The 19,820-nt window shown below is 40.8% G+C and overlaps 2 protein-coding genes across 4 annotated transcripts in view; both read left to right on the top strand.

Annotated features, from left to right (window-relative positions):
* LOC126956755 (ubiquitin-conjugating enzyme E2 L3-like) overlaps nucleotides 1–19,820 on the top strand; it is a 1,010,865-nt gene that overhangs the window by 11,099 nt on the left and 979,946 nt on the right. The window lies entirely within an intron of this gene.
* GRIA1 (glutamate ionotropic receptor AMPA type subunit 1) overlaps nucleotides 1–19,820 on the top strand; it is a 323,641-nt gene that overhangs the window by 157,303 nt on the left and 146,518 nt on the right. For all 3 annotated transcript variants that reach the window (XM_050793915.1, XM_050793914.1, XM_050793916.1), the window contains 3 exons: nucleotides 1,976–2,215; nucleotides 5,438–5,622; nucleotides 11,194–11,247. In XM_050793915.1, the coding sequence (XP_050649872.1) occupies nucleotides 1,976–2,215; nucleotides 5,438–5,622; nucleotides 11,194–11,247 (479 nt within the window). The remainder of the gene's footprint in view (nucleotides 1–1,975; nucleotides 2,216–5,437; nucleotides 5,623–11,193; nucleotides 11,248–19,820) is intronic.

Genomic DNA, 19,820 nt, shown 5'->3' with positions numbered 1-19,820 from the left:
ATTCACGCTCTGTGTGATGGTCAGATGTTGAGGCTTTTCCTGTGTGCAAAGGGAAAACTTTGAGTGGATTTGCACAAGGAGGAAGAACAATGTGTTTTGTTTGTTTTGTCTTTGTTGTTTCAATAAGGTCTCTCTGGCTTCTGGGTAGAGAATTGATTTTGTCACTGAAAACCAAATGTCATAAAGCTCAAGGCCATGAACACCACCTTCAGATACCAGGAGGTCTATAGAGTGGGTCAAAAGCAGGAATTATGTGAAACCAGAATCTCAGTAACTAGAAGTATGCAAGCAGATGTTAATGATCACCTGCCAGGTTTCCTGCAGATGGTACGCTGGTTTTCAGTGGGAGTAGGACAGATGTGTTATATGGTTCAGCGGCAATCTTTAAGAGATTATGACCTTTAAAGCCCATTATCTCTAGGGACTGATGGAAAACGGAGACTCGCAGTAGACAATTAGGTACCACTGGTTAATTGCATTCTTTACTGCACATGGCCCAAAAGATTTTCAATAATATTTCTAAAGTATTCACCAAAACGGGTCTGGGAGGCAAATGGATTTGACAAGATCTGGGATAAAAATGGGTAGAATTCCTCACAATCTTTTATGCAGCTAATGTGAAGTATGAAACTCTAAAACAGGGACAAAGTATGCACCACTTCCCAACTGTAGTTGACCAAAGAAGACTTTTATTTTTTAAGGAGCATCTTCTGGGGCTATTATTTCATGAAATCTTCTGGGCAATGGTCGCATAGTGTAATTTGAGATCCCATACACAATGGCAATGTGGGGTTCTAGAAGCAGGTGATATGGTAAAAAAGAGTAAAGGATCTAATAGCATTAACTTTTTTATCTTAAAAGAAAAAAATAACAATACCTAAGTCACAAGGATGTGATGAGGACTAAATAGCCCAATATATGTAAAAGGACCACAGAGCTCTCTAAAATACTGTTCTTACGACAAGAATGAATGACTTTCCTCACCATCCACCTTGGAAGGGCAATTTTTAGGCACTGAAGATGGCCTTGGGGTTGGTCTCACTGGGGCAAAGATTATGAACTCTCATCCTATATCATACAGTAAAACAAAGTTTAGGAGCTTACTGACTTGGAGTTTAATCCCATGACCTTGGTCTTTTAGCATTATATTTTAACTAGAAGTGTAATCAACCGCAAACCAGGATTGGTAACTGCATTGGGATCCTACAGAATTGATCTTGTGGGTATGTTCTCACAGCTAAGCTATTACTATGACTGATACACTGGGGGGTCTGAAAATCAGCTAGCAAGATGTACAAGCTCAAAATGAGCATTAGCAGACAAATGAACACTGAGAGTTAAGGGCCAGACTGGGAAAATCAACACTTGTTTTCTTAAACATGTATCAGCAGCAATAGCTGGATTCTTCCTGTAGCACCTTTTTATGCTTTGCCTTTAACTGATAGACAATGTGAGGGAAAGATCATTAGATTAAGAGTCAAGATATCTGCTCAAGTCATATGTCCTAGCTGTGCTACCTTGAACATGTTCAGTAAATTTCTGAGCCTTGGTTTCTCCCCTTTAAAACAATGACTCAGTCATCCCTTTCTAACCTCAACAGGGTCATTGTAGAGACCAAGTAAGGTAATAGATGAAAGTGTCTCATATATATGGCTACTATAATTAATAACCATGACAACTTCTGGCTTGTAATAGATACCTAATAAAATCGGATTTACACAGATGAAGGACGTGTTGAACAGGTGAATGTGTGAGTGGGATGGTTAGATGGGTAGGATGGATGGACAGTTGGATAGACTGGTGTGTCGAAAAGACTGATGGATGGATTGGTTTGTTGGATGGGTAGATGAATAGATGATGGTTGGGTGGATAGTTGATGGGTTGGATGGATGAACTAGTGGATGGATTCATTTTGGAGTCATCTGACCACTTTTGCAGTCTTCTATTCATTAATCCTTCTCTTCTCTTCTTCTAGTCTGTTCCCAGTTCTCCAAAGGAGTCTATGCCATCTTTGGGTTTTATGAACGTAGGACTGTCAACATGCTGACCTCCTTCTGTGGGGCCCTCCACGTCTGCTTCATTACGCCGAGCTTTCCCGTTGATACATCCAATCAGTTTGTCCTTCAGCTGCGCCCTGAACTGCAGGATGCCCTCATCAGCATCATCGACCATTACAAGTGGCAGAAATTTGTCTACATTTATGATGCTGACCGGGGTAAGCCAAGGGTTAGGGGAGGAAGATTTTGAGGGATGGAGAGAAAATTACCAGCAGAAAGGAGAATGACGCCTCACTGCTTCCCTGAAAAATGTGGGAAAATTATCCAAAATGCTTTATTTCTGAGAAATCTGACTGATTTATCAGTAGCTAACCTCTAATTCATTTTGGAAATGCATTTATCAGTAGTAACCTCTAATTCATTTTGGAAACACATTCTGAGAATAATTCTCTTAATGCACCAAGTCGCTCTACAGCTCACCAAGCTTTCATGGCTCCTGAGTCCGAACTCAGTGCCAAAGGATCTCAGACTTTGGAGTCAGACAGATTTGAATCTGAAACCTAGGTTCTGTCTTCTCCAGTTGTTTGACTTTGGACAAACTCTCTCTGCCTCAATTTCAGCATCTGTATAATGGGGATAAAATTCTCTATACCTTCATTTTCTCATGTCTATAATGAAGACAAAAACAGTCTCTACCTTATAAAGGTTTTATGAAACTGAATGAGATGACTACAAAGTGTTCAGTGCCTGCAACATAGTAAAAACTCAAAATTCTTTCTGGTGTTAGATGTTATCATCATCATCATCATCATCATCATCATCTTCATCCTCATCATAATCTTCATCCTTCTCTGGGCTTTCTAGTTCTTCCTCCTTTGCATTTAACATCACATTATCCAAATGTTTTCTATACTTTTTCCTCTCTATGTCTTTACTCATGTTATTCCAGTTTTCTGGAATGCACTTCCCTTCTCCAATCTACATCTGTAAATCCTTCTCCTCTTTTGCAGGCTGTTCAAATACCACTTTCCCTATTCCCCAGTTCTCTGGATGGGAGCGCTCTCTCCAGCTCCCGTAATGTTTGTCTTGTACTGTCTTACCTTCCCACTGTATACTAAATAGTCTTGTAATAATTTAGTCACTACTGGTGTAAACAAATAAATGGGTCATGCCAGGCCTGAAAGGTGAGACAGGAGTACAGTACTGATGTGGTTGCCTGCAGGGAGTCTTAGAAGACTTTTGAGTTGGAGAGCAGTTTGTGAAAGTGATTTTTCAGGCAGTTAGGCAGGCATTGTTCAGATGGGAAGGAGCCAACAGAAGAAGAAACCAGAAACACCCTATTTTCTTTGATTTTCCCTTCACTGTCCCCACTTTGATGACTTCCCCTCTCAGACTGCAACTACTTCAGGGGTCACTTGGAGGTCTATTTCAGGACAGCTTTGCAGCATAATGAAACTGGAGGCCTGGAAGTAATAAAGTTGGAAAAATGTTCCTTTGCTTGTGTGAGATCATCTCTGGGGCCAGCAGAAGCACCCACACTCTCAAAAGAGCTCCACCTACCTCAGAACTCAGAGCTCAGAGCTCTGCCATTTATTAGCTGTGTGACCTTGGACTAATGACTAAATCTCTCTGAGCCTCAATTTCCACACTGTAAAATAGGGATAATAATAGTATCTACCTTGAAAGATTAAGTGAATTAAAACCAGTAGAACAGTGCCAGACACACAGTAAATTTTCAGTAAATGTTAATCTCAAACACACCAACCAACTTGTACTGAAAAGGAAACAAACATAGGAAGGCGTAGCAGAACGAATCTACAGATGATTCTTGAGGCCAGGTACTATATTGGTCACTGTAGAAGAGGTTAGCAGTGTTACTGAACGTCAGAAATGACATACATACAAAAAATTAATCCATGCAAAATCAAAATAATATCTGTGAATAATTAATAATGACACTCCCCCCCAAGATGTTCATGTTGTGATCACAGGAAACTGAGAATATGTCTATGTTACATGGCAAAGGAAAATTAAGGCTACAGATGGGATTGAGGTTGCTAAACTATTGACCTTTAATAGGGTGATTATCCTGGATTATGTTGGAGGGACACAATGTAATCACAAGGTCCTTAAATGTGGAAGTTGGAGTCAGAAGAGTCAGTGTCAGAGTGGTGGAATGTGAGAAAGACTCGACCACCATTACTGTCCTTGAAGATGGAAGGGTCCATATGCCAAGAAATGCAGGTAGCCTCTAGAAGTTGGAAAGACAAGAGAGTGGATTCTCCCCTAGAACCTTCAGACACCAACACAGCCCTGCTGACACCTTGATTTTAGCCTAGGACACCTATCTCAAGTATCTTACCTCAAGAACTGTAAGATAGCACATTTGTGTTGTTTTAAGCCACTGAGTGTGTGGTAACTTGTTACAGCAGCAATAGGAAACCAATACACCATCTAATTCTCCAAGAAGAAACAAAGCAGCATTCAGTAATGGCCTCTCTATTAATTTACCTGTAAATCAAAAGAGAGTAGTTTAATTCAGGACACATTTTAGTTAGTTAGTTAGTTAGTTAGTTATTGAGACAGAGTTTCACTTTGTCACCCAGGCTGGAGTGCAATGGCACGACGTGGGCTCACTGCAACCTCTACCTCCCAGATTCGAGGAATTCTCCTGCCTCAGCCTACCAAGTAGCTGGTATTACAGGCACCCACCACCATGCCAGGCTAATTTTTGTAATTTTATTTAGTAGAGACGGGGTTTCACCATGTTTGCCAGACTGGTCTCAAACTCCTGACCTCAGGTGATCCACCCACCTTGGCCTCCCAAAGTGCTGGGATTACAGGCGTGAGCCACTGGTCCCAGCTCCCCAGGATACATATTAAACACCTACTGTGTGAGAGACAAAGTATTAGGTATTAAAGATACTATATTGAACTTTCACAAATTTGATCAGCAGTTATTAGGTGAACACTTAGATGCTAGGTTGGCACATTTAATAAGCAGTTACTGAGTGCCCAATAAAACTAACTGCTAATATTTATAAAACCCTTGCAGGTATCAGACTCTGGTATGTGTCAAACATTCTCACTTAATCCTCATAATGACACTATGAGGTGGGCATTATTTACACCACACTTTACCTTTAAAGAAACTAAAGTTTGAAGAGGCTAATGAGCCTGCACAAGGTCATTTAGCCATATGTTGGATTTGAGCCTTAGATTGTGTTTTTTAATCACTAGTTCTACCATCTACTATGTTCAGAAACACAGTGCCGGACCTCACAGAGTTCAGACTTTTGCAGCCAGAGAAAACCAGAACTGATTTTGGCAGAAGAGTGGATTTGGGGGTAGCCAGGGGAGGTAGGTGCCTGATGGGAGTGGGTGGTGCCCACAAATCCTGATTGTCTGTCATTTCTCTATCCTAATCATCCAAACTTCAGGCTTATCCGTCCTGCAGAAAGTCCTGGACACAGCTGCCGAGAAGAACTGGCAGGTGACAGCAGTCAACATTTTGACAACCACAGAGGAGGGATACCGGATGCTGTTTCAGGACCTGGAGAAGAAAAAGGAGCGACTGGTGGTGGTGGACTGTGAATCAGAACGCCTCAATGCTATCTTGGGCCAGGTAGTGAAAGCAGCAAGGGCTCAGGGTGGGTGCGGGAGGTGATTCAGGAATAGCCAGATACACTTTTGCCTTTAAAGAGGCTTCTTGACTAGGTGAGACAAGATGACTTCCATCTCATTTTCCATAATTCACAAAATTTAATTCTGAAATACTACAAACAATGGGAGCCTTGACATAGGACTTCAAATGGTTCTCACACCTGTTAACTCCAATGTATCCCTCTTTTGTGAAAAAAAGAAGAAGAAGAAGAAGACAAAAAATGCTGGGTGCAGTGGCTCAGGCCTGTAATCTCAGCACTTTGGGAGGCTGAGGCAGGCGGATCACTTTGGGAGGCTGAGGTAGGCGGTCAGGAGTTCAAGACCAGCCTAGCCAACATGGTGGAACCCTATCTCCACTAAAAAAAAAAAAAAAAAAAAAAAAAAAAAAAAAAAAATTAGCCGGGCGTGGTGGCATGTACCTATAATCCCAGCTATTCAGGAGGGTGAGGCAGTGAGGCAGGAGAATCTCTTGAACCTGGGAGGTGGAGGTTGCAGTGAGCCAAGATTGTGCCACTGCACTCCAGCCTAGGCAACAGAGCAAGACTCTGTCTCAAAAAATAAAAATAAAAAATAATGATAAGTTACATTTCATTTTAGAGTTTATGAAATGTTATCATATTAGGAACACAGCTTATAGAGACAAATTTCTGGGTTCGACTCTGGACTCTGTCACTCATGATCCAGGGTTTGGCATCTCATTCCTTTCACCCACTTACCTGTTTTAAGAGGCTAATGAAGCTGCAGCCACCTTTCTTTCTATTGTTTCCTTGAACATGCCCTTCACTTTGAGAAATCAATTCATGGTACATTCTTCTATAAACAGACATTGTAACCTCAACAGTCTTGAGCTAGATCTCTCTAAACTGTGCTTCCCCTGGTCTCAGAACAAAAGCACGTGCCCACCACAGAATTAGCAGGATTTTTTTGTAGATTCTTTATCTTTTTAAACTACGTTTATGTATTCAGATTCAGAGCTAGCAAGGTAGCAGATGTTGCAATAACTTTTGAACAATGCCATACAATAAAATTGATAGTTTTAGATATTTGACAACATGACAAAGTTTGTTAATGGCCTTCAAGACCCCTGGGGCCCTCACAGAGAATCTCGGTACTAGGACAGCTATCACTCAGAGGCCTCAGCAATAAAACAGGGAGAGAGTTTGAATGTTATGGATTCTTTAAGGCACTAACTATTCTACTTTGTAAAGTATGAATTTGGCCTTCCCTCTTGGAAACAGAAACCCATCAAAAATTGTTGCCATTGAGATGGAAGTTCTCTGGGCCAGAGTCAGGGATTTGAATTCCAGTTTTCAATTCAGGCAGGATAAGATAATAGTGAAGAGAAGAGATAAAACCAGACTGGCTAGGGTTCAAATCCCAGCTCTAGTATTTACTGGCTTTGTGACCTTGACCAGGTTTTTAGTCTTTCTACATCTCAAGTTCTTGATCTGTAAAATGGGCATCATCCTCATAATAGCCACCTTTAGAGGGCTCTTATGAGAATTGTAAGAATCAATTCATGTGAAGCACTTAGAACAGACTCTCCACCACAGTAAGTGACGCATGCAAGCATTTGCCTATTTTTGCTATTCCTAGTGCCTACTAGGACTGGCTTCTTGAGTCACTTCCTTCCTTGGGCATAAGTGAATCCATCTGTAAAACATGAATGAAGGCCTCTGTTCTATAAAACTGGTAAAAAGACAAGATAACAGAGTCGACGGAAAAAGTGCTGAATGATAATGACATATTAATAGATGGATGACCTATTGTATATTGTTCTATGGTACAGACAATAGCCATTGCTACTATTTTTTGAGTGTGTATGGTATACCAGATACTAGGCCAAGCCCTTTCCATGCATAATCCTATTTCATTCTCACATCAACTATGTAAAACAGCTTTTATCAATTCCCCTATTTTATAGATGAAGAAAAGAGAGATTATACTTGCCCAAGATCTCACTGCTAGCTTATAATAAAAGCAGGAAGTCAAACCTTTCTTGGTCTGGCCACAGAGCCCAACTTCTTAAACATGCAACTTTTCTGCTTCTGCTATCTACAATTAACTCCTCTGTCAAAGGGTAAACTTGCATTTTGTAAAGAAGTGACCTGTTTGTATGGGTATTTTAGATTGTAGCTTATTAACATTTTTTAAAATTATTTCATTCATCTATTTTGAAAAGTAAGACCAAAGAGTTGAAAGGATTTTACAGATCACTTGATTCATTGCTTATGCTCACATTTTATAGACAGAATGACTGACGGTCAAATTGATTAAGTTATTTGCCTTAGGCTCAGACAACTAATGAATGACAGTAACGAGCCTACAACTTACATCTCTGACTTACAATCTCACACTTAGCATCATCCTGGACTATCTCACATTCAGTAACTGGGAACATACCTGGGATACAGTTACGTTAAGTAACTGCATGCAGTCTAACATGAAATTTTTCACCTAATCTGAGGGGAAAAAAAAAAAAAAACAGTGACTCAAAATTCCAAATAGGGAATTAATTGCCTGTGTCTGTCTCCAGCCTCCCAACTAAAATCTAAGCTCGGCGATGCCAGGGATTTTTGTTTTATTTTCTTCCCTGCTGAGTCCACAATGCCTTGGATAGTGCTTGGCACCAAATAAAGTATTCAATACATTCTTTTTAGTGAATTAAAAGAATAAGGAATCAATGAAGCCTCTATGAAAGTTCTTAAATGTAAGATAAATCTGGATTTCTATAGGTAGCCATTGGCTGGATAAGAGCCTTTAAGATGGATGAAAGGGTGTGTTAGGAGGCCCAGAGGGCATGTGAGGGCTAGGTTTCATAGTGCCGTTTTGCAGGCTGAGTGATGGATGCTGAGAGTCCACTGGACAGGATGGCAGAAAGATAAACACATAATCAAGAATATCCTCGGAAACCATTAGAAAGAGTTTAGGGTTTATTCTGTAAACAGTGGGGAGTCAGTGAAGGTTTGTGAGCAAAGAACAGGGTTATTAGACTTTAACACTTTATCAAAATATGATGCCAAAGCATATAATACAGTCATTAAGCACAATATGAGTTAGAAGTGAGAGTAGACCAGGACCTGTTGAGGCCATCCATCACATCCCCCTATGTTATTGTCTTCATGGTGCTTGTACCTGCTGAAATCTTGTTCATTATCTATTTATATGTTGACCATCTGGCACCCTACTAAAATGTCAACTCCAACTCAGTGAGGGCACGGAGACCTTGCCTCACTTGCTCAATGCTCTTTCCCCAGCACATAGCATAGTGCTTGGCATATAATTTATGTTCAATAAATATTTGTTGAATGGATTAATTCATTAATCATAGAGGGTTTTACAGAGGCGTTGAGATTGGAGCTCAGCTATTGAGGATACGAACAATCAGAGAGAATGGGAGAGGCCATTCAGACACAAGTATTGTGAATGAAGGCAATGCATTGGGAATGAGCTTTGAAGTAATGGGGGTCGGTGAGGTGATGGACCCCTTGTGAAATTGCTTCTTACATTTACAACACCTTTCTCAGTTTGTTACCCTGTATGTATTTATCTGTTCGTGTATTTATTATGGATCTCCTCTCAGTAAAGTGTAATCTCCAAGAGGGCAAGCACTATGCTTCTTTCACCTTTCCACTGTGTTGCCAACAGTGCTTCACCCATAGCAAGCACTTAATACATATTTGTGAAAGGAAGTTATTAGAGGAGGGAAGGTCAATGTGTAGGTTGGGGAGTAGATAGATGGGAAGGTTGATATCAGGTTGGATCACATGAAATTGCCAGTTTTTATAAGTCAAAAAAGTCATCAGTTATCAGCTGTTTCCTATGTTTCAATTTGTACTTTCATCTTGTGGGGATGATATTTCTCCATTGCCTGAATGTGGTTGGTTTTAAAATATCATGTATTTGCTGTTTTGTATCACGAGGTCAGGAGATCGAGACCATCCTGGCTAACACAGTGAAACCCCGTCTCTACTAAAAATACAAAAACTTAGCCGGGCGAGGTGGCAGGCGCCTGTAGTCCCAGCTACTCGGGAGGCTGAGGCAGGAGAATGGCGTGAACCCAGGAGGCGGAGCTTGCAGTGAGCTGAGATCCGGCCACTGCACTCCAGCCTGGGTGACAGAGCGAGACTCCGTCTCAAAAAAAAAAAAGAAGCTGAATAGGTTTTTGATAAAGGTATCTCATTGTTGAAAAGGCAGCAAACCATTTGACAAGAAGATGAAAAAGTAATGAAGAATTATGAATAAAACTATCATCCCAACAGTATTTGAGCTCCTTGGTCTGGAATTTCACAATCTAACCACTGTTTCAAAGAATTCATTGTGTGTGCTTGCATTTAATTATTCCCCACATAAAAAAAATGTGAGTCACTATGCACATACATCCAGTTAAGTAGATGTCTGAATGTGAATTTTAATAACCTTGAAAATTTATTCAGTTAGAGAAGCCCAAGTGCTTATCATTTGTTATATGTCTCCTTGCAACAGTACAGGAGGAGAGACACCAAGAAGAGTACACTAACCCCAATTTGATGATTAAAAAAAAATAGGGAATTAGATTAAGTTAATTTGCAGGTTGAGCTAGATCTAAAACCAAGGTCTGTAGTCTTAACCATTCATTATTAGGTGTGTTTCCTGCCCAAGCAAACTTCTGGACAGTACTTTCCACAAATATTTTTTCTACCTGTGATAATTAGGGATAGTCTGCATTTTGGGATAAAAGGGTACTCATGGGCACTAGTTCTTAATGATTAACCATAATCAAACATCAAATGGAAAAGTTCACAGGAGTCAGGTCCCTGACCTGATGCTGCCACCAGGCTACTATCGGATCTGGGCAAACCACTTTCCCTCTTTGGATCTTGACTTCCTATCTGTACAGTGAGAGGTTGGTCCAGATGATCCTAACTTTCCCTTCTAGCTTCTAACTTGGGCAATCCATTAATGTCTGAGTACCCAACTGATTTGGGGAGGAAGGCACAAAATTCAGAAAAAGAAAGAAGAGCATCTACATATGGTTCATGCAAGGAATTGAAGGTGAAGTCATCCACCTACCCATCTGACTGTTCATCCACCATCCACCTATTAACTCATCTGTCCTTCCAATCAGCAAATATCATCATGACAGATTTCATGCAACATAAGATTCCCACCTAAAGAAGAATCTTCACATACAAAGAAGGTTTATGAAAGAAAGAATGCAGTGAGCGTTTCAGATGAGTCCTTGGGGTTACAGTAACAGCACTCTACCCTTGGAATCAGACAAAACTGATTTCAAATTCTGCTATCTGCCACTCAAGAGCTGTAAGATTACAACTTACGGAGTTTATATAATAGACACTCCATGCCTATTCCTTATTTGTAAAACAAGGATGTTAACAATGCCACCATCCTTGGAGTGGTTGGGATATTGTATTTCGAGTGCTTAGGATAGGGCACATTGTAAGTACTCAATATCAGTTGCCATTATTACTGTTGCTGTTGTGGCTTTAATTGTTAGTACGATTAATGAGTCTCCACCTATTATGTTTTGTAGATTATAAAGCTGGAGAAAAACGGCATCGGCTACCACTACATCCTTGCAAATCTGGTGAGTAGAGCACTGCAGGCTCTCAACTCAAGGCTTCTCCAGGTTTGGGGACCTACCTTGCCTCTTACTGATGTGAACTGAGTAGGTGGAAGGGGCAATTCAGGGCTGTAATGAGTCTTGGCAATAATAAATTTTTATCTTCTCCACATCCCACTCATCAAACCACAACACACTGTTCATGAACCTCTAACCTTCCTCAGAAGAGAGCATACTGATGGGCAAGGCTTTATCATCTTCACAATTCTAGCTTTAATTGGCTCTGCCCCTTGGCAATAGGGACAAAATCACCACATCTTTGAATTAATACAAGATGTCTTGATCCTACTGTTTTGGGCCCTCTATTTTGACCCCAGTGATAGTTTTACTGCTTATAAATAAATTTACATCATAATTACACTAGTATTGACAAAATTTTAACCAGAAACAACTTCCCAGCATGAACAATATTATGTCCACTTAGTTTATATTCACTTTTCTACATGGCATAGATAAGTCTGTTTAAAATATATATATATATATTTGTTTTAACGTACTACAGATCATTGTATCGAGTGCTACTGTTTTTTATATTACAAAGAAAACAACTCATCAAATCATTTTTTGTATATATTAAATTTTACCTACTAGCATGTACCATTATGAGTTTTCTTTTGTAACCACTATTTCTGTGAAGTCTATTTTTTCTGGGTCATGTTTTACACCTCCACTTTTTTATCATGAAGTTTAATTCTTCTAGCTTTTCTGTCCAAAGCCAAATGTAATTTCATTTGGTGTTTAACCCCATTTTTAAAGGCTTTATTGAGATATATTTTATAAAGCACACAATTCATCCATTTAAAGTGTACAATTAAAAGGTTTTCAATATATTCACAAAGTTATGAAACCATCACCACAATCTTATTTTAAAATTCTTCATCACCTCTAGGAGAAATCCCTTACCTCTCAGCAATGACTCCTTATTATCCCCCAAACTCCTCCAGCCCTAGGCAACCATTAATTTACTTTCTATCCCTATGTATTTGCCTATTTGGAGCATGTCATATATGTGAAATCATACAATATGTGGTTGTTTGTAATTAGCTTCTTTCACTTAGCATAGCATTTTTAAGGTTCACCCATGTTGCAGCATGTATCAGTACTTGATTCCTTTTTATTGTCAAACAATATTTCATTATGTGCATATACCACATTTTCTTTATCCATTCTTCAGTTCATGCACATTTGGGTTGTTTTCACGTTTTGGCTATAATGAATAATGCTGCTATAAAACATCAGTGCACCAGTTTTTCACTTTAATATATACCTAGGCATAGAATTACTGGGTGATATGACAATTCTGTGTTTAACATTTTGAGGAACTCCAAAATTATTTTCCAAAGTGGCCGCATGACCCATCAAATTTTAATCAGTAACAAATTTTTCCATGTGACAGTTTGAATGATGGCAAGTTTCTCTTAATGATAACTATTTCTACAGTTTATTATCCTAGTCTGTCTTTGCAATTTTCCATGTTTCCATTAAGAAGTGGTTTCTAACTTTTTATCTATAACAAATTTTCAGGTTTTAACTTATTTAACTGAACATATAACAGGCTTCAGTTTTAACCATGTTGTTTTGTGTTGATTATCTCTATGAGCAATATTATTTGAACAAAAATTAATATTTGCTACTCATTTCTGGAGTAAAGGCCATTAGTAGAAATAAGGCACAGGATGCATGAATCTAAAAATGTGACTAAAGCATCCTGCCTAATCCATAAATTCTGTCCCTCTTTCTGACCTGGCATCCAGCCTTAGATAGATCCCAGCCTTACTCTTCTTTCCCCTTCTTCAACTAACTTGTATTGGCAATATTTCAGAGTCAGGACGTGAAATAAGAAGGGCTTAGGGTGGTAGGTTAATTTAGGCCCAGCTGTGAATGGCTAAATGTATTACTTTTCTCAGAGGTATTTGCATTTTAAATGAGGGTGGCTCTCCAGACACTTTTGGGGAACCGAGAGTCTCACCCTCCAAAGACCATTTGCAAAGATGGAACTTTTGACTTTGGAGTGAGGAAAGCCCATGACATCCCTTGACTCCCAGATCCTCAGTGCTAGAGTGGACTCAGGAAGTCATCTCCACTTAAACCTCACTTGTTTCTAGGGAAACAACCAGCAAAGGGCTGTGACTTGGCCAAGGTCTCATGGTGAGGCAGCACCAGAGCTAGGCCTGTCACCAAGGGTAGCAGACAGTATTCAGGCCTTTTCTACAACTCCAGAGCACCTCTCAGTGAGACTTTGTAGGCACCCTGCTGCTTAAGAATACACAGAACAAACATAGAACAAGAATACACAGAACAAGGGTGGGGATACGCATAATTACCTCTCTGGGGTGAGACAGAAATTGCATACAGTGGCCTTAGAGTCACTGAAAGACCCCAGGTAATTACATTGCCAGCCTCCATCTGTTGCCCAGTAACCCTTCAGTCACAGCATCACCAAGTCAGTCTCTTGGGTTGTTATATCCTTCTGATATGCATTTTTCTTCTTCTGACCTAATGAGCTCTCAAATCCGTACAACTGCCAGCTAATAGGATGCAAATTGCATATACCATCCAAATGAAAAAAGACTTACATGTTCCAATAGATTAGTTGATAATTAGGCTTCAAATTACTAACTAATTCAGTTTGAAACATAGTCAAGTATGTGGTGTGTTTTCTTACCCTTTCAGAGGAATAGTGCAATTTATAAGATGATAATTTTTAGAATTTCTGCCACATAATTAGTCTACTGCTGCATAGAACTGACCCACTCCTTCGGAATGTTTGTGATTACGGTGTAATTATAGAGTTAGAGACCAAGGAAGGCTTCAAAAGGTTTAACAAAAGGAGGGAGCTATACTTCTATTTTGCAGTTCTTTCTGTCCCTGTCAGAATGCATGAGCTTCAAAGTAGCCAGCAGTATTCTTTTAGCAGATCACTTTGGAGGAATGATTTTGGGGTTCAAATAGCCACCTTTGAAGGGCTGCCGGAAGAGAAGAGGGAAGGGGATTGTAGGTCAGAGAAGAGAACTTATAGGCGAGGAGTCAAAAAAAAAAAAAAAAAAAACCTGTTTTTTGTCCAGGTGCCACTCTTAGCTGGCTCTGTATTCTTGGACAACTCTCCAACCCTCAGTTTCCCCATCTGTCAATTGAGAACAGTAACTCCCACTCTACCTACTCATAGTGTCACTGGGGAGACCAAATATGTTGCCAAATGCCACCATGCTTTAAAAAGTTAAAAGTGTTCTGCACAAATGGAAAATTCTTACTTCACATATTAAATCCACCCATCTGTACATATTCACATATGGTGTGTATGTACATATGCATATATATGCTTGCATATATATCCATATTTTATAGAAGAGATATGTATGTTTATTTCCATAGCATTGGTGTGGTCATAAGATGAACTTGAACCATGCAGAAATTGGAAAGCTATGCCACTCTCTCTCACAGACGTGCCTGGGTCCTGGAACCCGCAAGTGCTGAGCCTGGCTGCCAGTGCTCCTCCAAACCCTAGCACTGACTGTGCATTCACTCCCTGCTCTGAGACTGTGGGGAATGCAGACATCTGGCAGCCAGAGCTCTCCAGAGTTGTAGTTCTTATCTTTGTGACTCACCAGAAGCAAATCTTAGACCAAATGAGTGTTTCTCAAAGCAGAGGACCTGGAGGACCTGTGGACCTCTGTAGTGTGTCTGTAGAGCCAGTTTGGAAAATGCGGCTCTAACAAGCGAGTGCTTCAGTGCCACTGCGATTGCCAATGTGAGTACCTAAACCATGGAGTAAATGATCAGATCGTTACATTGGTATTTAGAATTTCACTGGAATAAACGCACATATTTTAAAGTCTCATAGAGAACTAGAAGATTGTGAGAATTTATACAGGGTTCAGCAGACTCCTGTCTGAAAAATACTGAATTTGTTGGACAACATTGACCAGTGTGAACCATATGGTGCCTTCTAGAGGAGTAATAACAGTAATAATATCATAGATCTCTCTCATTTTTACACCATATTATAGTTTATGTGATATTTCTGTATGAATCATACTGCCGGGTTTTGGATGTCATAATACTCCTATGAAGTAAACAAGGTGGAATTCATCACCCCCATTTTACAGATGTGGGAACTGAGGCTCAGAGACATTACATGACTGAGCTGCAGAGGAGGAAGACAGGAACCTAATTAATGGAGTTTGGCTGTCAGGAATATGACAAAAACCAAGTGAGTTGGGCATAGGAATAAGATGATCAGGCTAACCTGAGGCCGAGACACTTGAGTCACTGAATTAGAATTCCTTAAATCCCTAATAAATTACAACAATAATAACAATGGCAATAACTTCCACAATTGACTGATTGCTACATTCCAGACACTATGATAAACACTTAAATGCATGCCAATTAAACCTTCCTAATAGCCTTTGAGGTTGATGTTATCCTCAGATGAAGAAACAGAGCTTCAGAAAGGTTGACTGTTCCACAGTCACAAAACATATAAAGTGATGGAGCTGCACTTCTCCTCAAGGGCCATGGGATCCCAAAATGTGTGTTCTTACTACTGTGCTATGTGAGTGCTGAGCAGGGAGAGTTGGGGAAAGAGCCAGAAAAGAGAAGGGGTTGTCCTGGACGAGACAGCTTGAGTTTAAATCTTGCCTGTAGTAGCAGCAATAGACTTGACATTCCAATCCAGACTCTCAAATTCCCATTGGACATCCAGCCCACCATTTACTCCGTGATTGAGGTACTCATACTGGCAATCGCAGTGGCACTGAAGCATTTGCTTGTTAATTCCCGTTTTCCAAACTGGCTCTACAGACACACTACAGAGGTCCGCAGGTCCTCTGTTTTGAGAAACATTCATTTGGTCTAAGATTTGCTTCTGGTGAGTCACAAAGATAAGAACTACAACTACATTGATGGAATTTTATTAAAATGATGATTTCCAGTGTGGCAGAAGCTGAGGAAGAGATGATGGAGTTAGCCCGTTCCAGGTCTTATCAGGGTACTTGGGAATCAGGACAGTTGATCATTTCTGCCATGTGCTTGCAGATTAACTCCTGTAGAATGTTAGATTGGAAGTTTTGGTCTATTTGGCAGCTAGCCCAAGCCCCCAGCCCCATGCTGCTGCTCCTCTGCTGGATCAGCCCTGAGCAGAAGCTGTTCTTTAGTCTCCTTGCTCCCCTATGGAGATAAATCTGTCGACTCCTTCTGCAAAGCTGAGCTCATCCACTTTCTTCAGTGCCTCTCTTCCTGTTGGCTCCATACCTCACAGTCATGTTTAGTTTCTGCAGCTTTTGGTTAGGCAGGTGGTGTAGTAGTTGGGAAGGGTGGCTTTGGAGCCAGTTCTGGGTTTGAATTCCGACTTTTATACTTATTAGCTATGTAACATTAATCAATTTATCCACCTTTTCTGAGTTTTTGTTGCCTTATCTCTAAAAAAGAGAATGATATTATGTACATCCTCGTAGGGTTTTATGAGAATTAAGTGAGATCCCTCAATGCTCTCGCAGATGAAATCACATCTACCTGTTTTATGCTACCATAGCCCCAGATATTTTTTCACTTACTATACTTGAGATTAGATAACTGATTCTCTATTATTTAATGTCTTCCTCACTGTTTATCTACAAGGTCCTAGAGGAATGATTGTGTGTGACTTTTTCTCTGTTGAATTCCCAGTGCCTGGCAAAGTGAGTTGCACATAACAGGTGTGCTTTAAAAAGTCAACGAATGAATGAATTAGTAAATAAAACAAATTCTTAGAAAATAATGTCTGCACCTACATATCAAATGTACTTAAAGGCAAAATCTTTTAGACCTATGCTAAAAGAAGTAGAGGGAGTGGGAATATGAATTTAGTTTTGAATATGCAAATAAGTAGTTAAAGACAAGCCTAAGAGGGCTTCTAACCCACTTCATGTAGAGAGCCAGAATCTCCTCTACAACGTCCCCAACAGAAACTCAGCCATCTGGCTCATGCTTGAATAATACCCAGTGATGGAAAAGTCCTACCTCTGAGGCAGCCCTTTTCCTTCTCAAAGGGCTCAGTTTCTGCACTCTTCCTGGAACAGGGCATGGTCTGTGTGCTGTTCACCCTGTGTCACCCTCTCATCACTTCTGACTCTACATGCCCTCTGACTCTTGCAAAACTTGTCTGCTGCCTTCCCACAAAGCAACCTTTGAGTATTTGAAAACAGCTACCTTGCTTACTCTTTAGTGTTTGCGCCTTCAGTCTGGACACCCTCCTGTTCCCCCAGTGCCTTCTCTCAGGATGTGGTTCTTACAGCCATCCAGACAGCCACCAAACATGGACAAGGCCTGTCCGTGTGCCTGATACTGCACTGGTCTCATGCAAGGACTAAGAAGCATGAGGCTGAACTTTGTCCCAGGAGCAACCTGACCTTGTGTTCCAGCTAGATTAGAACATGTAAAATAACATTCTCAAAAGAATGCCAGAGAAAAATCACAGCCTGTGAAAGTATCCAAGCCCCATCGATGGCCACCTGCCCTGTCACAGTATGGTGATCAGAGGCCAGGGAGGCCGCCTGAGCTGTGGGGTGTCTGGGAAGGCTCGTGAGGCTGCATCCACAAGGCCAGCAGTCATGTAAAGAGTGTGCCCTCACCCTTGTTTGAAGAATCCAGCAGAGTGAGAGCTGAAGGGTACCTATGAAACTCATCTCACCCTGCCCCTCATTTTATGAAATGGACACTCAAGAATGAGAAAAAGGAGGTGATCTGTCTGAAGTCACCCAGAAGTTAAACAGCAAAGCTGGGGTAGGATTTGGAGCAATCGCTTGCTCCTTCTTTGTTGCTTCTTTTCCCCCAACTGCATTTTCAGTGTGCTCATATGCCTCCTTGTTGGGGGGTGGGGCAGGGACAGAGCCAGAGACAGAGCCAGAGACAGAGAGGGAGCTCAGAAGTGCTCCCTCCTCCCCACTGTGCCCCTCTCAAGGACTCTCTTTGCTGATGAAGCTTATTCCAGTTTCCTCTTCTTCCTCCCACACAGCCTTCCCTCTCCTGCTCTGCTCTCACCTCACTCTTCTGTAACAGACACTTTGTGATCACCAGAGCTGACACTGCCCAGAGCCTTTGGAAGGAAAAGGAGAGTGGGTGGATAGAAAGACAAACCCCAGATGCCAAAGGATGTTCTCTTCCAAGGTGATCCAAGCATCCCAGTCTAGGTCACTCTTTGTACTCATCCCCATCCTCTGAGAGAATTCACCCCAGAGATCCCCAAGATTTTCCATATCCCTCCAAGAAAAGTAAGATTCTGGTCCCATTTTATGAGGAGAAAAATGAAGTTCAAGTTGTTTAAAAACCTTTTGTAAGGTCATTTGACTAAAACTGGAATTCAAACTTAAAACCTTTCCCATTCCAAAGGTTAGGCTCGTTCTCCATTGGGCCACACTGCCCAAACTGGGGAAACCTTTGCAGTTCTTAGGACTGGTATTATACTTGAGCAAGGCCAAGAAGTAAACTCCTTTCTTCCTTAAACTGCCTGGATTTGAAATCTGGCTCAGCTACTTACTAGCCGTTTGTCCGTTGCAAGTCACTTCTCTCTGTACCTCAGCTGTCTCACCTATGAGTGGGAATATTAATGTGGATCTCATAAACTAAAGATAAAACAAGTTAATGTATGCAAAGTTTTAGAACACAGAGTGCAGCAGAAGCCCAGGGTCTCATCCTAACTCTGTCACTTATTCATTACCATTTGTGCAAATCATATTTTTCTGGAAGATCTCAATTTGTTCTACAGTTGGCATAATGTTTTCAAAAGGAAAAAATTCATCAAAACAATCTTCCTGGCTGTGTGATTTAGGGTTCTAGTTTTCCAGATTCTCTTCAGTTCAGAGTTATCAAAAAATATCTCTCAAAGCCACATTGGCTCCCTGAAGCTTAAGGAAGAGGCTGGTCTATTAATCTCAAGCACTTGGTGTTGGTATCTTTTGATCTTGCAAACCATGCACACCTCGGCTGATTTGGAATGGCCTTTGTCATGCTGGGTCAGCATCCTTTGGACCATTTCAGATACGCAAGACAGTGGCTATGATTGCTCTGACAGAGCACGGAAACTCATTGTCACCAGCAGCCTTGAAGCAAGAGAGACCCCTTAACACTAATTTTGGCAGATGGTTGGTGAGCTATGTAACTAAGACAGTTCAGTCCTTGTTTCCTTACCTATCCCTCTTTTTAAGACAGAAAGTACAGTGGGAGAGAAATGGAGCTCCAGGAGACACAGGATTTTAGGTAAATATTTACTATATGCCAAGCACGGTTCTCTAAGAATCTGACATATAACATAGTTAATCCTCACAACAACTATGAGAAATACCATAATAATCCTTATGTTGCAGCAAAGGATACTGAGGCACCAAAAGGTTGAGTGGCCCTCCTGAGGTGGCACAGCTAGGAGGTGGTGGAGCTGAGATTTGAATCCAGGCTGACATGCACAGGCAGTTTCTGTGACAGAGGGCAGTAACCCTCTGTGGCTCTGACTCGGAACCTCAATACATGCAAACTTTCTGCTTAGAGTGTTCCCAGCCCTCTTC

The sequence above is a fragment of the Macaca thibetana genome, chromosome 6, assembly GCF_024542745.1.
Source record: "Macaca thibetana thibetana isolate TM-01 chromosome 6, ASM2454274v1, whole genome shotgun sequence".
NCBI lineage: Eukaryota > Metazoa > Chordata > Mammalia > Primates > Cercopithecidae > Macaca > Macaca thibetana.
The sequence above is the reverse complement of the archived record's forward strand: the minus strand, read 5'-3'. Positions and strand labels throughout refer to the sequence as shown.